At 43.0% G+C, this 21627-nt stretch overlaps 1 protein-coding gene across 1 annotated transcript in view; it reads left to right on the top strand.

The window, feature by feature from the left end:
- The window catches only part of LOXHD1 (lipoxygenase homology PLAT domains 1), a 154533-nt gene that overhangs the window by 51941 nt on the left and 80965 nt on the right, over window positions 1-21627 (top strand). Inside the window, exons 9-16 of the mRNA XM_005500411.4 lie at window positions 1-136; window positions 3381-3541; window positions 4493-4579; window positions 7274-7409; window positions 9666-9820; window positions 13027-13187; window positions 20426-20502; window positions 21322-21518. Coding sequence (XP_005500468.2) covers window positions 1-136; window positions 3381-3541; window positions 4493-4579; window positions 7274-7409; window positions 9666-9820; window positions 13027-13187; window positions 20426-20502; window positions 21322-21518 — 1110 coding nt within the window. The remainder of the gene's footprint in view (window positions 137-3380; window positions 3542-4492; window positions 4580-7273; window positions 7410-9665; window positions 9821-13026; window positions 13188-20425; window positions 20503-21321; window positions 21519-21627) is intronic.

The following is a 21627-nucleotide window of genomic DNA, read 5'->3' on the forward strand; positions in this document are numbered from 1 at the left end:
GTGGTGGTGTACTGCCCGTTCACTGGTATAGAGCAAACCTTCCCGTGTGGGAAATGGCTGGATGAAAATGAAGGAGATGGTCTTATAGAGCGGGAGCTCTATGAAATGGTTTCCCTGCGCCAGAGAAGACTGAAAAGTAGGTACCAGTGCCAAGGAACCTCCTGTGGCTCACCAATGTGAGAGCACCCTGTGTGCCACCCACGCGATATGACACGGGTAGACCCATGGTCAGGTACAGGCTCAAGCGAGTTGGGTCCTGCATGAGCTTCAGCCTTCAACATCCTGGTAGGGAGAGTTTAAAATGAAAATTTTAAAATATTTTGGAGACTTGCACCCATTTTCTTAAGGGAAGGAACTGGACCTGGCAGTCTTATGAGGTTTACTGGGCCTGGGGCTGCCTCAGCCACCATTTCACCTTTGCAGACAAGCCAGGTTACGTTCGTTAACACTACAGAAGCAAAGCTTCCCTGTTCCAGATAGAAACAAAACTCAAATAATAAAACAAAAAAAACCCAAACTCTTCCCACTAAGTTAAACACTTTTACACTTGGCTTTAGAGAAAAAACAGCTCTTAGTCCTGTTCATCTGCCAAACGTGCTTCCTGAGACACACAAGCACTGCATTTGAGCCTTTTTCCCTGGAGGGAGGTAAAGGCGTGTTTGACAGGACAAAAGGTTATGGTTTTAAACTAAAGGAGGGAGATTCAGGTTGGACATGTGGAAGAAATTGTTGTCCCTGAGGGTGGTGAGAGCCTGTCCCAGGTTGGCTAGAGAGGTGGTGGCTGAACCATCCCTGGAGACATCCCAGGCCAGGCTGGACGGGGCTCTGAGCAACCTGAGCTGGTGAAGATGTCCCTGCTCACGGCAGGGGGGGCACTGGGGGAGCTTTGAACGTCCCTTCAGCCCAAACCATTCTATGATTCGACGCTTGCTGGGAGGTGCTGGTCTGTGCTGTGCACAGCAACGTGCCGGTGTGCTCATCTATACACACACGGCTCCTGCACCCAGCCTCGCTGGATGGTTTTGCATCAAGCAAAATGGATCTCTGCCCTCTCTCCTACACAGTGTGTATGTGCAAGCAGAATGTTTTAATTAGGATAATAAATGCAGTTTAATCTGAATGCTTTGGATGGGCTCCTGCTTAAACAGCAGTTCATTTAAATAAGCTTTTTCTAAATGTTAGTCAGTGTTATAACCACATTGCGCCTCTGACTTGGTCCATTTAACTAAAGCATCTGCAACCTTTAACCCTCTATTATCAGCTCTGATTGTTATTGACAGCCTAATTCCCTCACTGCTGCAGTGCAGGAGATAGACAGAGAGCATTAGCCTTGAGAAATCTGTGACCTTTAGCTGCCAGATTATAGAAGCGTAAGGCTTGGAGTTAGAAAAGCCTTCTTATGTCACCTCGCCTGTCTCCCCCTGCATGCAGGACTGTCCCTTTCTGTAGAGCTGATCAAAGCTTGGTTCAAGCTCACTTTGGGTATCCATGGTGAAACGTCTCCCTGCAAAGCATTTGCAAGCTGTTCCTCAAGCAGATTGCAGCTCGATGTGTAGCTTGTATTTATTCTCGGTATATATATATATATATATATATGTATATATGTATATGTTTGTGTTTTTTTTTTTTAATTCCCCCCTCCCTTATCTTGAATGTTATCCTGGAAACTGTTGTGTCAGGTCTAGCCCTCCCTGGTGTTTGTGCCCTGGGGAATATTTACTCCAGCTCTGACAATTTCCAAACTGCCTGGATGCCTTGACATGAAGGGATGCGAAAGAGGGGAACGTGCCCAGTGAGCCCTGGGAGGACGACGCTGGGTGTTTGGGGAAATGTCTGGTCTCCCCTGGCAGATGCAGCCTGCACTTCTCCCTCTGTGGTTTCTCTCTGGCAGCCCTCTATCAGCATTTAATCCTTGTACAAGTTCTATCTTCCCCTCCTCTGCATGCATCACTCCTTTCCTTCAGTGAGAGGTCAGGGAGGCCAAACCAGGCAGATGGGAGAAGTCTCTGGTGTCTGAATTGCCCTCGCTCTTTTCCCCTGGGAGAACAGGCTGCTATATCACATCCCAGACACAAACCTGTTTCAGCTTTGTTTCTGCTCAGAAAAAACTTGCTGGTGCTTTTCGTAAGGGAGTGGCCATCAACGTTCTGCACGTTATTAAAGGCAAAACTTTTCCTAAAAGAGAGTTCCCACTTCTCCTTCATTTTTTTTAGTAATTGTCACCTCTTTTTTATGGTCAAATGCTGAGTAGATCAGTAAAAATTTAATTTATATGCATGTCACCATATTTTTGTATTCCATTCTGGTCTCTGAAGGACAAGCCATGCTTATATGGGCTCAGGCTTACCGAAAGGGTTAGCAATCCTTTCATTAGGATTTATTAATTATTCAGCTGCTGTCTGAGTCAGGAAAGAAACCTATTCCCTCTTCTGTAGGTGCTGCAAGACCTTCAGAAGTGATACACATTATTAACAATAAAGGATGAAGATGAGGGGCTCTTTAGAGGAAATAATGTCACCTTTATCTGTTCAACCATCCTCTGATATGAAAATCAATGTAAGATTACTGCAAAAAACCCTTCTCTTACAGTTAAAATTTTAATGAAGACTTAAGAGATAAAAATGGCGTAGCTTTGCCACAGTCTCTGGGCATGTCACTTAGAGTAACACAAGCGCCAACTGAAGATGTGTGAGACTTAAACATTTTAAAAAACTAAAACCTTTTAAAAAATATCTTCACATTGTTCTGAGCATGCTTGTTCCACACAAAGCAGGATGGGCAGAGATATTTGAATGGGCTCTGAGCCGGCCTGTCCTGCAGAAAGCTTATTTGGGTCCAATCTCATGAGCTCAGGTTGAAGTGATGTGTGACTGTATCCGTACTTCTCCTTGTTCCAGTCACAGATCACCTGGAGCAAGTGTTAGGAGCTACGTGGAGCTGCTCTGCACCATGTACAAGTAGCTGGAGACTCTCATTGACAAAAAGAAAGCTGACAGTATTTATCTGGTTTTAAAATGGTCTTTGAAGCTACAGTTGTAGGTGTTGGAGAAGTATGCTGAAACTACAGAGGTGGAACACATCCCTGTTAGTAATGTATGACACAGAATAATATGGTTTACCTGGAGAGTGGTGATTTACGTTTTTTTTTGTCATTTTATTTTAAATGGAAACAAAGACATAATTTTCCAGGCAATCTCATTCCTGTATTTCATGTAGCAGCTGGTTATGTTTGTACAAAAAAAGATAAAATGTCCTGATCTTCCCTAGTACCATCCTGCCCTCTTTACCACACACAGGAAAAAAATGAGAATCCTGGTTTTTAACAGGATGCCTTTAAAAATTACTTTTTTAAACAAAGACTCTTGAACGTTTCTTTGTAGAAAACCCTTGGTCTCTGTGGATCTGGACAAGCGACATTAAGAATGCAGGAACAGACGCCACCATCTTCTTCCAGGTCTATGGAGACAAGGGGAAGTCAGATGAGATGAAGCTGGACAACAATTCAGACAACTTTGAAACTGGACAGACTGACAAGTTCATGGTATGAATCTCATACTGGTGGTAAATTTAGGTTGGTATTGTTTTCCAGGGTGTAAAATTGAGCCTGGTACAGAAAATCAGCAGTGTGTGGTCTTTACTTCAATAGATCCTTCTGAAGTGGAGGTGAAGTCACGCAGTGTGGTGGTGATTCAAATTATTTCCCTGACTGTGGATCTGTCTTGTCTTCTCCCAGCTGGGCTTAGGTCGGTGTTCCTGGGTGCTCAGGTGGTGAGGACTTCAAGTCATGGTGGTACTGAGTGCCACATCATCTTGGTGGCTCCTGAAGTCAATAGCCCCCACCTTCAGCACAGCCTCACTCATGCTGTAGATTGGTCCAGTCATTTAAAGCTAATAATTTATCTATTTTTCCCCCAGTGCCTAGGTGGTCATTAGCTGTTTACAGGAGAATTAGCAGTGGTGTTTCCTCAGTGACTGGTCTTCAGCATCCTCAGAAGTGAAGCCTTCATGAATGTTTGGGGCTGAGCTCAACTTTACATTGAGTTTGGAGGCTGGGGAGGGTTTTCTTGTGTTTAGGAACAAAAATGTTTAAAAGTTAACTGGAGACTGGTCAGAGGAAAGTTGAGAAACAGGATTTCAACGCATGGCTGTAGCCTAAACATTTACACTCTTTGTACCAGCAGCCATAGATGCTATCTGTAGGAAGCGTGGCTGTGGTTTGTAGACCCTCTTTGAGAAAGAGCTGAAGCTCGTGGCGTTATTTCTTACCGGGAGGAACGATTTCAAGGAGCTCTCATGATCAAAAGTATTTAGATTCCATGTTTATGTTCTTGTCTCTTGAAAAGAGAAGCATCAAGCTATTTTTGCAGAGTAGAATTTATTACTTTTAAAGGACATAATTGGCCCTTAAAATATGTTCAGAGGTGTCCTTTGTGTGCATGCTTTGTTGACTTACAGAAATGGATAATGCACTGTGTTTTTTACCCCTCTATAGATTGAGCTCCCTGATCTGGGCACATTTTACAAGCTTCGGATATGGCATGAGAAAAGAAATCCTTTTGCTGGCTGGCATCTGAATAAGGTGAGGGAACAACAAGGGAAGGTAGACCTGAAAATCCAGCCTGGTCACAGAGGTGTGCACTGGTGCACAGAGGTGTCTGTCCTGGGTCACTGGCAGCTGAGTTTAGTGTGCAGTGGCCAGAGATCCCTCCCTGTGCAGATGGTGCTGGATGAGGGATGAAAGTAGAAATGATACATGAAAATGGGAAACGAAGGGAGCGTATTAGCAGGGCCTGTTGTGATAGGACAAGGGGTGATGGTTTTAAACTAAAGGAGGGGAGATTCAAGCTGGACATGAGGAAGAAATTGTTGTCCCTGAGGGTGGTGAGAGCCTGTCCCAGGTTGGCCAGAGCGGTGGTGGATGAACCATCCCTGGAGACATCCCAGGCCAGGCTGGACGGGGCTCTGAGCAACCTGAGCTGGTGAAGATGTCCCTGCTCATGGCAGGGGGGGCACTGGGGCAGCTGGGAAGGTCCCTTCAACCCAAACCATTCTGTGATTCTATGATTCTATGATTCTATGATTCTATGATTCTATGATTCTATGATATTGTTGTGTTTGCAAAAACATGTGGGGAGAGGATTCATTGTGTGCTTTTTTTGAGGAAATTCCTTCTCCTTCCTGTCCCTCTCTGGTCAGCCCAGCTATGTGTGGGAAAAGAGCGCAATGGTTTATGGCATCTCCCAACAGCCCAGGTCAATGGTGAAAAGCACATTACCCCATCCTCCCAGTGTCAGATCACTATATTCCCCCCTTGTTGCTGCCAGGGGGTTTTCCTCTTGCTCTGCAGAAAGCTTCTGACTCTTAGACATCATTACTTGTACAGAAAGGCAAACCCACTCCTTCCGTGGCCTATTTAGGTCATAATGAAAAACTGCTTGTGGCAGAGACCTATTGTACAGTGTAGCCTCACCTGCCTTGAGTGCTGACAGCCCCATTGCAGGAGGTGGACACTTATAGACTGGAGGAGCCTGTGAAGATTGTGCAGGAGAGAGCAGCACTGTGCTCTTTGGGAAATGAAAAGGCTGATCTTCTTGATCTTCAGTCCCATGTCCTTTGTTCCACCAGCAAAGATTACCATGCTGTCAGCCCTCACCTCGGTCTGCGAGGCAGCAAGTTCATCTCTAAACTTCACCTATACTCATGCAGAGCTTGGGGGACGTTTTCTGCACTTAACAAAACATGCACTTTGCTGCACAGCCGTAAATAACTGTGATAATAAATCACAATTTACCACTTGGAGGTTTTTCTTGCGTGCCTCTAATGTGCTTTGACAAATTCTGCTCTCCTGCATTGTCAGGGAGATGCGAAAGCATATGCAGCCAGTGTGGAGGGGGCATCAAATACTGCTGTGCTCACCGTATGGTGGGAGAAGGTGTCTGGCTGTGATCTTTATCAAAAAGAAAGTGCTGGTCAGATGTTGGGCCACTGCAATTGTCTCTATTACTTCATTCACAGACGGTGAGCAAGAATGCTTAGACCTTACATGGTTCTACGTTTTCCTGGGGAATCCTCTTTTCCTGTGTTCAGGGTGGAGAAGAGGGACCTGGCAGTGTGTTTAGGATTCACTTTGGGCCAAACCCTCTAAGAAAAGCTGGTGAAGATGCATGAAATCAATCTTCCTGCAGACAACCAGCCTGATGTTTTCTGGATGCACCAGGCTCACGGCACATGAACCCCATCACTTGTGCATTCATTTCAGCATCTAGCAACTCAGATAAAGTCTTAACGAGGATTTGTTCCAGTCCTCACACATTTCACAACAGGCTTGCTTCATGTTGGGGCAGGCTTCCATTCTCTGTTACAAGAATGCAAGAACAGCCATGTTGATCAGCCCAAAAGTCCATCTAGACCAACAACCTCTTTCTTTCATCACATAAATGCATGATTAGATAACAGTAACAAAAGGACAATTATTTGTGATACTCAACCCCAACATTCTTCCAGCTTTCAACTATTTCCAGCTCGAGACTTACTTCCTGAACAGATCTACTAAATACCAAGCATTCAGTAGTTTTCTCTTCCATTTATTTGCTCAAAGGTTCCAGTCTCCCCTTGAACATTTAAACTTTCAACAACCACAACAGCTTTTGGCAAGGACTTCACAGGTTGACTGTGTCCTTTTGTTTGCTTTTAACTTCATTCTACAAGCATCATTTGATGCCTTGTTTTTCTTGTAGTAGAAAAGCAAATAGTTAACCCTCTCTGCCTTCTCCATATCACCTCTGATTTTGTAGACCTTCACCATACCCTCCCTTCATCCACTTCTCCAGCCATCTGCAGAGACCCACCTTTTTTGCTCATTACACCTTTGGAAGCTACTTCAGATCTTTGATCATTCTTGCTGTCATTTTCTGGATGTTTCCTAAATGGTTTTGAGCTGCAGGGACCAACAGTGCAAGTGCCATCCATGGCTTTTCTCTTCATATTTATACAGTGGCATGTGATGAGCAATTACTGAGAGACACGGTTTCCATCAAAACTTTCACAATGTCATGGCAAGATTGGAGAAAGGAGGAACGAAAAGCTGTCAGCTATGACGGACTTTGCTCCATGCGTCGCTGCTGTGCAAAATTCTGAATGACGGTCTCATTATTAATGTGTGTTATTTCTCTGCCGCTACCTGCTCCCGCTTCCCAGGCAAAAACCTGTCAGGAGCTTGTTGCTTTTTTGTCTTTAAGCCTCTGAACTCACACAGTGTTTTGGTTTAATGAAGGTAACTCTGCTGAAAACGCTGACAAAAGAAAAATACTCATTCAACTGCGGCCGCTGGCTCGATATAAATGAAGACGACAATGAGATCGTGCGGGAGCTCCCTGCGGAGGGGTCTCTGGTGACTGAAGTCATGCCAGGTGAGACCCACAGGCTCCATGCAATAGAAAGAAACCTTTTTTGTATGAGGGATGCTCAGACATATCAATGCAATTCAATCAGCTTCTCTTTCTGGCACTTTCTCTCTGCAGTATTTTCTGCGTGCATCATTAGCTGCATGAAGCCTCAGAAATTCTGGGCTCTTATTCTGAGCAGATTTCTCTGTGGTAGGAGATGGGAGAGATCCGGCCACAGCACAATTGTTTCCAGAGCTATATATATATATATGGGGTTTTTTAAACTCATATATTTTTTCCAGTCTTCTTTAAAATGTGAAATGCCAGGCTGGAAGGGATATTCATGGAAAGCAAGCTCAGCTGAAATGCAATCTAAAATTTAACAATAACTTTTGGTCTTTAGAATTTTATTTAACTATTTGCATTTTTATGCAGCTACATGTATAAATGCACAGGGAATTGTACAGAGCAGTTGTGCAAGAGCACAAGCACCTTTCAGTAGATGTGAGTAATGGGAAATACTTTTTTCTATTAACTACACTCAAAATAAATGCTTAAATAAGAAAAGCCACACAACTTTTTGTTTGCTTCCTGAAGTGGTCACTTCTATCTAGTTAGGCTAGGTTATGGTTACAGTTAGGACAATGAAGATGATTAAGGGAATGGAGCATCTCCCGTGTGAGGAAAGGCTGAGGGAGCTGGGGCTCTGGAGCTGGACAAGAGGAGACTGAGGGGTGACCTCATTAGTGTTTACAGATATATAAAGGGTGAGTGTCAGGAGGATGAAGCCAGGCTCTTCTTGGTGACAACCAAAGGCAGGACGAGGGGTAATGGGTACAAACTGGAACACAAAAGGTTCCACTTAAATTTGAGAAGAAACTTGTTCCCGGTAGGGGTGGCAGAGCCTGGCCCAGGCTGCCCAGGGGGGTTGTGAAGTCTCCTTCTGTGCAGACATTCCAACCCGCCTGGACACCTTCCTGTGTAACCTCATCTGGGTGTTCCTGCTCCATGGGGGGATTGCACTGGATGAGCTTTCCAGGTCCCTTCCAACCCCTGACATTCTGGGATTCTGTGAACTTGATGATCCTGAGGGTCTCTCCCAACCGAAATGATTCTATGATTCTACCTTGACCTTGTGTCACAAGAAATAAATGTATTTGGAGACAGAATTTTGGAGAGCAGAATATCTCACGGTGTCATTGGGATTTCTCTCATTTCCACCAAAGCACTCAACAGTTCTCCATGCTCTATAGGCCATGATACCCTTTATTTGTGAAATTTCCTATGAACTCAGTGATCTGCATGCAGCTGAGCAGTTCCTCAGAAGAGGAAGAGTAATTGTAATTGCAGATGTTATTAAAATGTAAATAAACCTGGGTTTGAAACGCATTTTTAATCAACGTTGGAGAGGGGTGCTTGAGTTCAAATACAGGCACTTTCCCATGAGAAGCAGTTGTGCTGAGTGGAGGAGAGATGCAGCACTCGCCTGTTGGGCTCACAGGCAGGTTTGGGAAGGAAAGTAGGAACGTTGTTCCTCATCCCTCCCTGATGTTGGAGAAAAATCTTGCTGCCTTGCAGGGTGGTCTCTGGGCTGGTTCTTCCTGGTGTGATTTATTCTGGAAACCCTTTCTCCAGCGGGACCGGAGGGCAGAGGTGAGGGCAGGGAGGGACGATGAAGGTGGCAACTCAAAATGCCTCTGGTAAAATCCTGCATGAAGACCTCAAAGGTGACAAGGAGACAAGATGCCATTCAGCCTCCTGTGCCATGAGGGTCCCAAGGAGATGGAGCCAACTGGGCTTGTCCCACCCCATGCAGCCAACACGAAGAATCTGTTCCTCAGGTCCCTGAGCACTTGGCTCTTTTCAACCCATTTTTTCTGCCTGCCATGCCCCTGGATGCCAAAAATTATGTTTTCCCCCAAACACATTGTTATGAGGTTCCCTGGCACTGAGACCCCCTCAGGAAGGGAAAGCAGAAGGGTTGGTGCCCCGAGGAGGCTCTGCACTCCAATTCATTAGTTTTACCCAAAAGGGATGGCATTTTTGAGTCCTTCTCTGAAGGGATCTTATGGGTTTTCTTAATATTTTAGTCTTTCCTATTTTGGCTTTTTTTTCTTTCCCTAGCGATAACGTGGAAGCACGAAAGTCAATACATCAGCACAAGCACCAACCTTAAGCACGAACACTTAAAATTAATTGCAAGTCTGTGGAAAATGCAGTAAATTGAAATGGCAATTAATCGTATTGCTGAAACTGTTTAATTAATTTGTGTCTCCACAGTGATAAAGTACCGGGTGACAGTTTGCACGGGGACGGTAAGTGGGAGCGGCACAGATGCCAATGTCTTCGTCTGCCTCATTGGCGATCAGGGAGACACGGGGGAGCGCGTTCTCTACAACTGTATCAACACTGTCAATAAATTTGAAAAAGGCAACGTAAGTTCACACAGCAACTCCGTAAGACGGGTTTTAAAACTTAGTACAATTTGTAGATTTTTTTTTTTTTTTTCCATTTATTTTTGAGATGTACATTTGCAAACTTGGCTGGTTTCCCTGCCAGTTTGGGAGCGGGGAGAAATAAAAATGTGTCTACAGAGCATCATAACAGGTTGCAGTACGAAGGAGGTTTAGGTCAGGGACAGTGTGGCTTTCCTTTGCATTGGTATGTTCATAAAAGTGTCTCCTGGTTTGCTCCCCAGCTACATACTGACTGTTGAAATTGCATCTTCAGATTCGGGGAGGCTTCCAGGACATCTGTCCATCTCCCAGGAACACCATGGAGCCTTTCCCCCTCCACCTAATATGGCTCTGCAGCAAGAGAAAGAATCTTATTTAATGGGAAAATCAGAACTGAAAACCTAAAATGTTTATATTTTCTCCAGTCTCCCCTAACCCATGCTGCGATCAATTTTTGTGTCTTTTTTCAATCTATTTTTCAACTTTTTTTTTTCCCCACCATGTCCTGAATGGAGGGAGGTGGAAATGGCCTGAACTGGAGACTGAGCTGGTTCCATGAAAAGACAGAGATAATGAGAGCCTCAAACTGTAGTTAAAGCCATTGCAGCATTAACAAGCAAATTCTGTGCTGATCTGATTTATGGGGTCAACCTACTTGATATGTATTCAGTTGTGAGGCACATTCTGTATCTCCAGGGACCAGTTTAGTCTGGTAAAATCTAATCAGTATCTTCTGGAGGGGACTTTGAGAATCTGACCACGGAACTTCAGATTTCCCATCTTCTGTGTCATTAATTGATTGAAGAGTTGGAAGGGAAAGAAAATGAGGAAAATATGAGGTCACGGTTTCAAAATTGACCATTGAATTTAGGCTTCTGAAATATGCATTAACACTTTGAATTTGAAACTGAGTGTTCAGAATTTCCAATTCTGAGGGGTATTTTAGACTTTAAAAGAACTTTCATCAAGGTTTTCTTGTGTCTGTAAGACCTGTTTGTGGAAATACACGGCATTTACATGGTGGGAAAATTCATTCTACTTCTAAATGATATGAGGGTTTGCAGACATGGACATTGCAAACTTCATATTTTTGCCTATGCTTTTACATTTTAGATTTTTCATTGTTAAAAGGTAGACCCGAACTATGCATTTGGTGTATTCTTGTATTTTCAAAATGGTAACTGAGTCACATTTTGATAGTGGTTCAAAGACTCTTTCAATGCAGTTCCAAAAAAAAGATGCTTTGTTTACAGACAGTACAAATATTTTTAACACAGTTGATGCCTGTTTTATTTTTACTCCCAAAAATGAGTTATAGGGTAAGTTGCATGAAGGGGAAAAATAGGAAAAAATAATTTTGGAAATCAGTTTATATGATTAATAGTATCCAGATGATATATACTAAACTGGAATCTGCTAATGAAAACCTGGTCTCTTGGCATGAGGAGCTGGAATCTGGTGAATGAATGTGAAGCTGTTTAAGAGTTGATGTTGACAAACTTAGAGCTCATACGTTCAAAAGATTGAATGAGTATATCTACACTGATTAACTCATATACCCTGTTAAAAAGAAGTGTAGCTAAATCAGTGTGGTCTCTAACCTACAGCCACTTAGACCAATAGTACCTTATTACCAATTTTACTTGAAAATTTTGCTTGCAGATGCAAACTAACAGCCTGTGTAGAAGGTAAAATCTAAAGATGCCTCTAAATTAAGTTTTTGCCCTGCTGCAGTTGCGTTTATTACTTATTCATTAATTTATATCAGCTGTTCATAAGTAAGATGACCATCGGGCCTAATGAATTAGACTTCATTGACTTAGACTGACTCAAAGAGGTTTTAATACTTAAATCTCCCATTCAGCAGGTTTTGAGTATGTAAGTAACACTTGTTCATGTACGTAGCAAGTCCACCCTTAACACTTAAACCAACGATAGTATATTTATTATTTTTTTAGTTTAAATGTCAGTTTGGAGTCCTAAACAATGGAAAAAATATGATTGTTTTAATAGATTTAAATATTTAGATAAATACCACCTTGCTATCCTGCTTTCTGGGAGTTAGCTGGATACATGTTACCAGCATATGTGCCTCATGGGCTTTTGGGAGATGATGAAGAACAAACAAATCACAGCATTTGCTTTGCTTTCTCTTACCTAATGAGGCATCTCAGCCAGATGGTAACCACAGCAGTCATGTCTATTTGTTGAGCTATATGATTCAGATATACTGTGTATTTACGCAGGTATTTAGCATAGATGTGTGTGGCTCTGCACACATACCATAGATACCTGTCTGGCCTGATTCCCAGAGGAGTAAATCACTCTTTTAATACATGTTTGTTTCTTCATTCATCGGGAACTGCGGCTCCCAGTACGATCTTGAGTAACAGAGCTCTGGCGCTGAGGGACCATCATTTGGGTTGGTCTGTAGGGTGGTGATTTGAACCTATTTTCAGGAAAAAATAAAAAATAAAACAAAAACCTAAATCAGAAATTGACAAACAAAAAACAAACAACAAACCAAACCAGTCAACAAACAACAAAAATGAACAAAACCCAAAAGATATAAGATTCATGTGGAGTGTTAAGGGTATTTAGCTCTTGGGAAGGTTTACACCGACTTCTGAACAGAACCCACACAGCAGCTGGAAACACCACTGTGTAGCCAGGCCTGGAGCTTGCATGCCAGCAAATATCTGGGGTTAAATTCTTCTCAGTAGTCCATGTTGTCTGAGTTTAACGTTGGGGAATGTCTTTGAACTCTACCTCTACCTACCTTCTAACTCTACCTCTGTGCACTTGGTCTGAAGAGACCTGCCCTGTATTTCCCACAGCGCTGACATCCTAACCGGGGTTTTAATTTGTATTTCCTGCCTCTCTGTATGAGCCTAATAATCAAATAGCTTTTCTTTTCTTTTTACAGTTGTGGAGGGCATGCAATGACGTGGGAGATTTAAAATGCTGGCAGATCATGTATTTGTAAATCTAATGTTATACACCTAGTGCAAATATTCAAGCTTTCATTCTTTGGTAAATTAATTTGCACTTTCTCCTTCATCTTGTGAAGAATTATCTTGCAGCATGCTGATGATTCTGGTTTGATTGCAATAATAAATTTGGTTGGTTTGTTTGCTTTTTAAGGGGAAATAGTGCCTTACCTTTTTTTCTTCTCCTTCTCAAAGGCTGATGAATTCTTCGTTGAAGCAGTAACGCTGAAGCAGGTGAGGAGGGTGAGGATAGGGCATGATGGCAAAGGAGGAAGCAGTGGCTGGTACCTTGCCAAGGTGATAGTGAGGGAAGAAGGACAGCCAGAAAGTGAGGCTGTGGAATTCCCCTGCTACAGGTACTGGAAACAATGCTTGCAAATTATGCCTTCATCTACGCATTTGCCAGATTTGAAGAGCCTAGCTCTTGTTCCAAGATTGGAATTTTCTGAGCACAAGCTTAATCCTTTTTATTTATTCATTAATTTACTTTTGCTAAGCCTGAATGCAAAGAGTGTGGATTGGGAGGTTTAAGATATGGTTAACTCCCCTTAACAAACTAACAGCCATCTGAACTGTGAACTTCTCAGCAATTAGCTCGGTTACATAGAGAATTTCCAGAAGGTCAAACACAACCTTCCAGTACCACATCCAGTGCCACTGCAATTGCCTGCTGCAGAAACATGCTCTGCAATACGCTGCAATCTGCTAGCTCTACTGCATGTGCAGAATGAGGTTCTGGTCCCTCACATGCACATCCCATCTTTCCAGAAGCTATGGGATGCTATTTTTGTGTTGGAGGAATGCAAAATTCTTATGCTGCCATCTTGAGAGCTCCTTGCATGAAGGGAAATGCACATCATGCAGACAGAGACAGTGGCAGAGCAGAGGGCTGTAATTTACCCTGGTGGGTGAGTTATAAATGTATTCTTCTCTTTCCCAGACAGTCAAGTGGCCAAAAGAAATGTGCTGTACTGAGGCTACCCATGGGGGATGAGATGTACCATCTGTCCTGGCACTAACTAGGGTCTGCCTCAACATCACGGCACAAAACAGAGGGAACTGGGTGAAAACATAAGAGACAAACTTCACTGCAGTTCAGTGTCCTATGAAGTCCCACTTGCTCTCTCAGGGTGTCCACCCTGTAAGATGGAAGCCCATTGAGCTCCACTGAATGACATCGGGTACCTGTTCCAAAACATCACCTCCTGGGGGATAAGTGGAATCGTACAATGCAAACACAATTATTTTCAAATTGCAAACAAAGGTAAAACCACTAAGCTGGTTACTTGTCCCTTGTCACTGTGAATCAGGAAGAACTCCACCATAATGAGGGGAGTCAGCCAAATACAAAACAGGAGACAGCTCCAGCCTGTCTGCGTTGCTGAAGCCACATCATATCAGGGAGAAAACTCACTGGGGAGACAGCACAGAGCAACAGATGCAATGTCATCTTGGTTGCGAAAAGCAAGCCAGTCTCTCCCTTCGCAAAGAACAAACCACCACGTTGTCTTTGCTGCCTTTTGATACATATTTAAAAACCATATGTTTTACTGAGCTAAGCAAGCAAGCTAGACAGGTTTTTACTTGGACGTGAAGTGTCCATGTGAAGAGCTGCTTTGCTCGGGCTCCTCAGGGAGATTTCTGTGTCTATCTGCACTGTGCAGCTGGCTCATTTTAAAAATTTCCTCTTGAATTGTCTCATTCCTTGACCATTTAGCTGGTTGCCCTCCCTCAGCTTGGAGTGGTGACCTCCTTCCCCTGAGGTTTCCACCTGTTGATCAGAAGCATCAGAGTCCTCAGGGTGTTCTCCTCAGGCCAGGAACTGAAATAGGAGGGATAAAGAAAACCCAAGACCTTATCCCCAAAATATCCACGGGGTGCATTCAGGCTTCAAGTCACAAGCAATGGAATTCCACTCTTCTTACCTTTCTAAATGTCTCTTTTTCCAAGTGCTGTCAGTGTTGTTCCTGCAGCTTTGTTTGCTGTCCTTGTGCCAGCATTATCTCTTCCTCTCAGATTGAGAAGGTAACATGACTGATCACCTCCAAACACAGGGACAGATGCTCCCTCTCACTATCTTTGGTGCCCGTGTCTCTTGGGAGACTGGGGCATCATCGCAGTATACGGGTGTCGTCATGGAGTCTGGAGATATCTGAGAGTGAAGGTGCTCACCCACTGCATCCTCCACATGAGGGATAAATGTCTCCATGACCTGCAGTGTTTGGAAGTTCCCCTCCAGTCCTGTAGGCCAAGGACAGCTGATGTCCTCGCTACCCAGAAAGGCTTCATTCACCTGCTTCTTCAGAGCCAAGATGGTGAAGAAGACTTGGCCAAGAAGAGTGGCCTTCTTTTAATGAATCAATGCAAGCAAGGTTAGTTAGATACTCAATCCTGGGGACACCAGAGAAGCTTCTGTTTCTGTTTGGCCAGTCCACGTCCAGAGAGTGGACATGCTGATGTTTTTATTGCCAAGACCTGAATAACTTCCACTCTTCTGAATAGGACAATTGCACGGTCTGGAGAAAACAACTTCTGCTGGTGCGTCCTTACTGAAAGATACTCTATTGTTGCTTAGCTGCTGCTGTGAGACAACTAGAGGGCAAAATACATTCCAGAAGAAACACATCTCACCCGTGCAGAAAGCTTCACAGGCTTCTCACCTCTGTAAAAACTCATCTGTACCAGCATGTGGAGAGCAAATACTATAGCAAAGAGCTGGCCAACCATCTCCTCCTATAACTGATGTCTGTAGGATATCCTTATAGATCTTCATCACATCTAACTCACTGAAGTCTCTGTTCTCATCATTTACACATTCATATACACAGCTATCGTTTGTCTTTTAATGTGAAAGCTTTTTTTATTACTCTATAGGAACATCTATTGCCTGATAGTCACAAGAGCTCTATGTGAAGAACTAGTTTTGTAGCACAAGATAGCCAGCAGAGATCAAGAGAAGCTAAGTGGATTAATTGTGAGTTTGTGTCAGATTCAGGAAGAGCATGGAGAAATAATTACTCCCAAGCCTGTGCTTTCAACTCTTAAAACAGTTGGCTGTATAAAGAACGGCTTGTAGCTCTTCTCTGAGTCAGTGATTTTTAAAGCGGTCATTTGATCTCTGCTTACGAGAAGTAAACTCAAATAATTCTCCAAGCGTCATTTGCAGAATTACTAGTACCTTGTTTGGATGCACTGCTGTATTTTTCCTTCCTTACGACCACATGACATTATAATATCTGTGCTTTTAGGGACTGAACACTGACCCATTCAGTGGCAAAACTAGAGCAGTTTATACTTTGTAATGCCTGACATGGTTTAGGTATTGTGATTATGAATACCTCTAGAAAGTTCAAAATGAAGTTCACCTTTTGTCCCAGAACTGGAGTCAATCCTTTCTGAAGCTCAGAAATTAGTTCTTTGGGTTTCGTTCTTCCTCTGTGGAAGTCCAAGAATGGACTCGCTGACATTCTCTAATACAGTCTATTTTTCATGATATTTATATCCTAGACAAAATGAATTTTCAATCAAGCAAAGTCATGAGTTCATGATAGAATAGAATTTTATATGCTATAAATCATTGCAGCTCCACTGAAATCTTCAATGATACCTCACAACACTTTTTTCTAAGCATATGGACTGCACCATCTTAATTTTTCTCCAGCACAAGCATAAGGGAACATTGTTAATTTTATGAAGAACAGACAGACCATGAATGGGATGATGCACTAGGAGGCTCCTGCAAAAGAACATTTATTCAATCAAATGCCAAAAGTGTTCATCACATCAAGGATTCAGAGAAATCGCCTTTTGTTGCCTAAAAATACATTGAAATGTCAATCTATTTTACACGCACACAAATATATGTAGGTTATATTTAAAGACACACACAAATACATAAATATCTGAACTAGTGGTTGTGCTAATCATTCTAATTGCAGTCAGACTATCATCTGCTGGATTTCAAATGCTAAACATGATGTCATACCATATTTCCTTCCAGCTCTTCCCTGACTCTCTGCTCCTTTAGAAATTCTCTCTGAAGTGGTTTTCATATAGTATTGGTGTCTGCTTTGGGTTGTTGGACACACAACATCTCTTTAGAGCTAAATATATGATACAGGACATGATTACAACCTTGCAAAACCCACAGTGACATGTGAATTACATGTAGTGAAATCATATGAAAGCTCTGGTAAAATAAAGGATTTTGACAGGTCTTTTGTACTAGGAATATGATGGCACTATACTGAAAAATTCTATTTTCTGCAGCCTGATGTGTTTATAAAGTGTCAATCTATTTGTGTTCAGTGTAAGGCTATAAACCTCTGGTTGCAATCTGCTGCTCAGTGATACGATATTGGCATCACACTGAAGTAAAATTGGGATGTTGCAGCATATGTGCTGAAGGGAAGGAACACAATGGTATTGCTCATCCAAATATTTCCTCTGTCACTGATGTCATCTTCCTGAGAAAATAGTACTTCTGCCACTTCTGGCTATTCTCTTGTCTGGAACAAAGCAAGGAGCCTTAATTTGCTTCTGCTGAAAAACCTCCCTCTTCCTCCTCCAGTTCAAGACATATTTGTCCTCTCGCCATCAGTAGCTACCAACATTGACAGAGGGGATTTCTTTACCTAGGGTTGTGTCCTCCTTTTTAAATTCGCGTTTCTCACCTGTCCTCACTGTCGAAGCAATCAGCTCTTGCCATGCTGCACACAGAGATCTGTTTCTTGTGGGATGTGTTTTCATCCTGCCACCTTGGCACAGAAGCGGTTCTCCCAGGTTCAACCCACATCTCCCCAAAGCATCAGCAATGGCGAAGGTGACAGAAAACATCAGCATGCACACACGGCAGCAGAAACAGGAGCTTGCAGGACACAAAAAACAGCAGCAGGAGAGCAGAAATGTCTCTACCTCGTGAGCTTACCAAAGGCCACGCTGGTTTCAGTGGTCCTGGGGTGGTGGAGTTCAGGCTCGAATTTCATGGGTCCTCCCAGTTGACATCCACGTACACAGAAGCATCTTGACTTTTGGGATGATGTGATCCCCTAGCCATTGGATACCTGTTCAAGGACGTGAATCCTGAGCCAACATCAAGAACTGCTTGAGACAAAGGTATTAAGGATCAGTACTAACAGGTAAAAGAAAAAATCCCCCAACCCCAAAACATGAATAAAAGTTTCCTTTCTTAAGAAAACATGATGTCTTGGCATGCTCCTGCCCTCCTTGCACTTGCCCTTGCTCGATTCTTTACGTCAATTTCATGGTCTTCCCATGGATTTTTCTGTTCCTCTGTCTCCACTACATCTCTCAGGAATCACAACACCACATCTGATGCCCTCACGTGGTGTTCGTGTGATCATCATGTGTTCATGTGCTCGTCACCTTCATGCTTACCCCCTTAGCTTTTAGCTCCTTCCAACTCACCTGCACATGGCCACCTGATTTAGGGAGTGAAAGGGAAGAATACGGGGTAGACTGCATACCCGACAACACAACAAATCTTAGAAGAGGTCTGGGAGTGGAGATGTGTGTCTGTGTGCTGGGGCTGCGTGCACCACTTTTGCATGGGGACTTTGCTGCTGGTGCTTCTGGGACTGGCTGGCTCTAGCCCAGGTTTATTTTGCTTTCCTGGTGTTGGTTTTCTGCATGCTTTTTTTTTTTGTGTGTGCTGTTTTCCTGTGGGTGGGAAGGGAGAGAAGGAAACTAAAAAGGTAACGTTCCTTCAGATGGGTGAAATGGAGACCTAACTTCCCTGGTCTTCCAAAATGTCTGGTTACTTTGGCAGTTGGACTGGATGAGCTTTGAAGGTCCTTTCCAACCCAAACTATTATGTGCTTCTATGATTCAATGATTCTTGGTCAACACGGTGAGTCCAGCCAGTCATGACTGTAAGCTGTGCTAGCTTATTACCAGTGAGATACCATAGGCTTGATCCAGCTCTCAGTGTGCATTTGTTCATGTCCCCAAATGCCCATCATGAGGGTGTTTTGGTGGTTTCCATGTGTGCTGGTTCATCAACAAAATCAAAGGTGGAAACTCAAATAGGAAGTGGGCTCCTCTCCTTTTTGATATGAGGGTCAACCAAGGAGGACCTGTGTGACACGGCGACATTGTGGTAGCAAGGGATAGGATGAGAGGAGACGGCCCCAAGTTGTGCCAGGGAAGGTTCAGATTCGATATTAGGAAAAATTTCTTCCCCAAAAGGGTTGTAAAGCACTGGAACCGTCTGCCCAGGAAGGTGTTGGAATCAGCATCCCTGGAGGGGTTTAAGTGTGTATACAGGACGTTCTTAAGGACGTGGTTTAATGCTAGAGTTAGGTTATGGTTGGACTTGATGATCTTAAGGGTTCCTTCCAACCAAAATGATTCTATGATTCTATGATGGCAAGAAGCTTGCAGTGTGTTTGCACTGCGCGTACTTGTGCAGAAAGAGGTCTTCTCTGGTCTGGTGTCATCCACATAGCTGTGTGGTCACCTTTAAAAAGAAGCATTTGTTTTTCTCTTTCTAGTTCTATGAATTATTATACCAATTTACATACCCTGAATGACCTGCCAGAACTTGATCTCTTGTCCTTCATACACCTCCACTGGTTTTGAGCAGTTCTTTTTTAACTGCAGAAGATGCTGCTGTGGGCAGCTGTGTACCTGTGAACACCGGGCTTTCTGGGAATGGCTCCTGCTCTCACGACGTGGTGTTTGGGGACTGAAATGGGCCCAGTGCCTCACTGAGGGAAACCTGAACCTTAAGCAGATGCCCACAGGAATATCCTGAGTGCTGCAGCGAAGTGGAAAGTGATAAACCTCTGCCAGGGCTCATGCTGCTGTAGTACAACTATTTCTCTATGGCATATGATGAAGATGGGGCTGTGATTCCTTCACCCTTGAAGATGAAGGAGCAGCTGGGAAGGTTATCAGATTAGCAATTGGTTCCCCTCCATTTTACTTTCAGATTTTTTTCCTTTGAGATCATGCTACATTTTGCTTTGTGCCCAGCTCCTCTTCTTAAGTAGTCTAGTTAGATCATTAGATTAATTCTGAGAAACAAAGTATATCCTTTTGCTGGTGCTGGCTTCCACCACATACCCTGTCCTCAAAATGGGAACGGCAGCATTCATCCTCTTCCTGGTGCAGAAAAAGGGATTATATACTTATCCGTAAAGAAGGGAAAAATGATGATACATTAGAGTAAACAAACAGCAAAAAAATGGTGGGGGGAGGGTTGTAACTTAAATGCTATAAAGGTGATCAAGGGCGGCAGTAATAAAGGCTGCAAGTATTTCTGGTCAATGGAGGTTAACGCTTTCGAGGAACAGAGACGGCCCATTTACGGAAATAACTTGTGGCTATGGAGGCTGTGCTTTCCAGACAGACAGACATCACAGCAGATGCCTATCTACTGCGAGCAGAGATATCTTGGGAAAACTGAGGTTTAAAGTGTGAGTGCCACAGGGTCTGGTCAAGCTCCTGCAAACTTAACGGAGATACAGAGCCCTGTGAAAATACCTTTTTGACTGTGATGTCAGTTTTTACAATGTGTGGACCCAGCAGGTCTTAATTATTCAAAGATAACTTGCTTCTGTTTGTAAATCAGGTGGCTTGACAAAAATGAGGATGACGGTCAGATTGTCAGAGAATTAGTGCCTGCTGGGGAGTCACCAATGCTAAAAAGTGAGTTTAGCTTGGAAATAAGAAGCTTTGTGTTTGAGCTGTGTAGGCACGTATTTACTTGGTTTATTCTACTTAGTAACTCGTGTCAGTTCACAGTAAATCTCCCTGACTTTTTTTGCCATCCTTATGCAAGAAAGGGTGGAAATGCTTCCAACACTTAAATCCTAGTTTATGAATGGGATTAATATGCATAAAAAGAGAATAATTGCAAAATTATATATGTAGAAAGAAACTTTGATTTTTTTCATGTTGTGATTTGTTTAAAATTTGCTATCTTGTATAGTTTTCTCAAAAGGATCTTGAATTGTCATTGCTTTAGTAAATTCTATTGAATAACACTGTGTTGCCAGAAGAAAATCACCAAAAATATTACACTGTCCTTTTCTGGAGATCCAGGGCTCCAATTTTCTTTAGAAAACAGCCCTTACAGAGTCCAGTTGAAATGCTTTTTGTTTAGTTTTAGGAGAAATAAAAAAAAAAAAAAGCTTTTGAATTAAATTGTAAGTATAAAAATGTGAAATCAGCTCACTTGCCTAAGCTTATTTTTGTGGATTGGTAGACATATAATGGCGAGAGGGTGGAATACACAATATTTTCTGTTTATCAGTATAACTCCTGTGTTTTGGCTAATAACCACAAGTTACGAGAGCTTAGCCGGTGTGGTTCTAATAAACCAGGCACATGAATGGAGGAGCAGAGTAATTTCTGTGTCTGGAGCTGGAGTCCCCCTACCCCCATATCTGTTTGAAGCTGATTGCCGGGCTGAGCTCTGGAAATGTCACTCACGTGTCTGTGTTCTGTACATTGATCTCACTTCAGATGTCAGTTATCACATCAGCGTGAAGACGGGAGATATCCCCGGTGCCAGCTCAGACTCCAAAGTTTTCATCAAACTCTACGGTGAAAAAGCAGACTCCAGCAAAGAGTTTCTCTTAGTCTCTGATAATGATCTAGGCAATTATTTTGAACGTGGTCGAGTGGATGAATTTACTATAGATATGATGGATATTGGGAAGGTAAGAATTAATTGCAGGCAGCTCTACACCTTGTGAGAGTGTCTGAATTTAGAATCAATATATAGCTCAGGATTAAATGAGAAACTCTGGCCTTTGGATTGGATATCAA

This window comes from Columba livia, chromosome Z, assembly GCF_036013475.1.
Source record: "Columba livia isolate bColLiv1 breed racing homer chromosome Z, bColLiv1.pat.W.v2, whole genome shotgun sequence".
NCBI classification, from domain to species: Eukaryota; Metazoa; Chordata; class Aves; order Columbiformes; family Columbidae; genus Columba; species Columba livia.